The 2,591-nt window shown below is 29.1% G+C and overlaps 1 protein-coding gene across 1 annotated transcript; it reads right to left on the minus strand.

The window, feature by feature from the left end:
* Positions 1-551: 551 nt before the first annotated feature.
* On the minus strand, positions 552-2,129 carry LOC111921250 (outer envelope pore protein 21B, chloroplastic). Its single transcript, XM_023916825.3, has 5 exons — positions 1,911-2,129; positions 1,317-1,391; positions 1,064-1,216; positions 856-954; positions 552-755 (listed from the first exon to the last, which is right to left on the minus strand). Exons 1-5 carry the CDS (start codon positions 2,061-2,063, stop codon positions 672-674), a joined length of 564 nt encoding a protein of 187 aa, XP_023772593.1. The 5' UTR covers positions 2,064-2,129; the 3' UTR covers positions 552-671.
* Positions 2,130-2,591: the final 462 nt, after the last annotated feature.

Consider the following 2,591-nt stretch of genomic DNA (forward strand, 5'->3'; position numbering starts at 1 on the left):
TGTATCGAATTAAAATTATTTTGTTAATTAATCAAACCCATTCAACTTTATCATAAACTAAAATAACTCCTTTCCAACACATTTACATAATATGTACTACAACAAGAAAATGCATTTAAGACAAACAAAAGTTATTTAATAGCGTGTCATATTAAGTGTTTTGTGGTCTCATGTGCAACTAACTATGTGAACATGTTATAATAGATTGGACATTATGCATGTGGCATGTTATGTCTCCATGTACATCAAATCAATCCACATTGGAATTTAATTAAAACAAGTATAATTAATACATCTTTCTCAAAAGAAAAAAAAAAAAGAAAAGAAAAAGGAGTTAAAAAGTAGGGAAAATGGGCAGCAAGTTGTCTAGTCATAAGAAATAGATAGATTCCATGACTCCATTATTATGTTTTTTTTCTATTTTTGTTATAATTTAAAGAAGTAACAAATTGTTATTTATATATTTGTTTTGAGATTTGGAATTTACTTGAGATGTTTGTATTTTTAAGGGTTTTGAATTAAGATAAACTGTAAACAAATAAACCCAAAAATAATAAAAATGTAGCAACATTATACGATGAAAGCTTGATAAAAACTAATAACAATCGAGTATATTTAGAAACATGAATTTAATCCTATCTGAATATCTGATTCTCTCTTCATTTTTTAACTCATAAATTATATTTCACATTCCATTTCCCATTTGTATTGACAGAAAATGTCCAATTATTTTCCATCACCTTTACATACGGAATCTGCAAAAAAAAATATGAGAAATAAGATAACTTAACGTATCAAAGGAATTGAATTCCGCCATTTTGGCAACTATAGAATGGAATCTCCAATTCCAATTACCTTGTCAGAGATTTCATAGCCTACTTTAACCGTTACATCTTGATCTTTCTGAAAATCAAGAATGTTCCAAACCAATTCAGCTGCTCCACTTGGTGTGGGCTGTAAAAAAGTAAAAAGTAAGTAAAATAACTAAATTATAATTTAGTTTTTTTTTATAATAATGATAATAATAATAATAATAATAATAATAATAATAATAAAGTCATACTTGTTTAAATTCTTTGTCAAGATCACAACGCCCTTTCACAACAAAATTGACAGCTCCATCAGGTGTTAGAGGGAATGACTTTTTTCCATGCATGGTGTAATGGAGTTTTTCACGTCTATCATATTGTAATCCTGCTCCTATTTTTGCTGAAAGCTATATATAATATATGGGGGATAAAAAAGAGAGAATATTATTTATTAATTAATTATTACAATTAGTTGTGAAACTTGAACATAAAGAAAAGGTAGCTTACTTCTGGAGGAAAGTATCTAAGGATTGCACTGAAAAAAGTTGGAGCTCCAATTCTTGTATCAAGTTCTCCATGAAGCTGCAAATGTCAACAAGTATTATACAATATACAAAGTCATCAAATGATTCAACTATGATACTTAAATAATCTGGTTTTATCTCTTGTGGCATGTTTTAATCATCTGATTGTGGTTATTAACTATCAAAACAATCACTTTCTAGAAGCTATCTTAAAAATGATACACTGAGGGGAAATACAAACGCTAATGGATTTGGGGCAAAAAGCTGGTTCGGGACCTTTAATTGAGTTGCTAAATTCGAAACCCAATCATAAAGTAACTAGACTTAAAGCCTTTCTCCCAAATGAACTGAATGTAGCACAATTCAAGAGCTAATTCGATTCACATTAGCGTGAATTCTCAAAACATGACATAGTAAAACTAAAAATTAATTCACTACTTAAAAAAAATGAAGAACATATGAATCCCCAACGAAAAACATAAAATCATCTAGGGTTCAGACCGATAACTCATTTTTGAAGCAAAAGATACTGAAATTGGAACAAGATTAGAGTTGTAGTGCGTTTGATGTGGAGTACCTGAAGTCGAGTGTTGGAATCGATACGGAACTTCTGCTTAGCATGGATTTTGAGGGCGCTGGTGTCACCGACGTACCTGACTGTAGGAGGTTTCTTATTCGTATTGACTCTGAGAGCAGTGGAATCTCCGCCGTATCTGAGCGAAGTCTCCATTTTTTCTCTCTGAAGTTGGGTTGATTAAATTTTGCCGATAGAAGAAAAGATGAGTAGGTGGTAAAACCCTAAAATAGATACGCCCAAGAGTTTTATTATGTTTTTTCACAAATAAATGACGCCTTTAAGGGGTAATATAGAGATTATATTATCACAAATTTACAATGATAATATATTAAGAAAAGTACTAAAATAGTTATTTTTCTAATTTTTTTTTTAATTAAAATTTAATTATCATCGTACAACAAGGTGAGATGGCAAACGGGTAACAAGCTGCGCTGCTAATTATTTATTAAAAAGTGCCTAAATTTTTTACTTATTACTACAATATTCACATATTTATAATGCACTATTTATTTCTGTTCTATATTTTTTTCCCCATTTTTTCTAATTTTTATACAATTTTTTTTATAAAATCTATGTCAATTTAAAACTTCATTTTTGGCAAATATGAAGCTCCATTTTTGTATGTGTAAATGACTTTTGAGAAACTCATAACAAAAGAAAACTTTAAAAAAAATATTTTCT

The sequence above is a fragment of the Lactuca sativa genome, chromosome 9, assembly GCF_002870075.4.
Source record: "Lactuca sativa cultivar Salinas chromosome 9, Lsat_Salinas_v11, whole genome shotgun sequence".
Taxonomy (NCBI): domain Eukaryota; kingdom Viridiplantae; phylum Streptophyta; class Magnoliopsida; order Asterales; family Asteraceae; genus Lactuca; species Lactuca sativa.

What these genes read in the sequence shown, in the direction of transcription:
- LOC111921250 (XM_023916825.3), bottom strand. Translation starts at nt 2,063, where the DNA reads ATGGAGACTTCGCTCAGATACGGCGGAGATTCCACTGCTCTCAGAGTC. An exon ending in ATTCCAACACTCGACTTCAG is followed by an intron (nt 1,392 to 1,910) that starts GTACTCCACATC and finishes TGACATTTGCAG; the next exon opens with CTTCATGGAGAACTTGATAC. An exon ending in TTGACAAAGAATTTAAACAA is followed by an intron (nt 955 to 1,063) that starts GTATGACTTTAT and finishes ACTTTTTTACAG; the next exon opens with CCCACACCAAGTGGAGCAGC.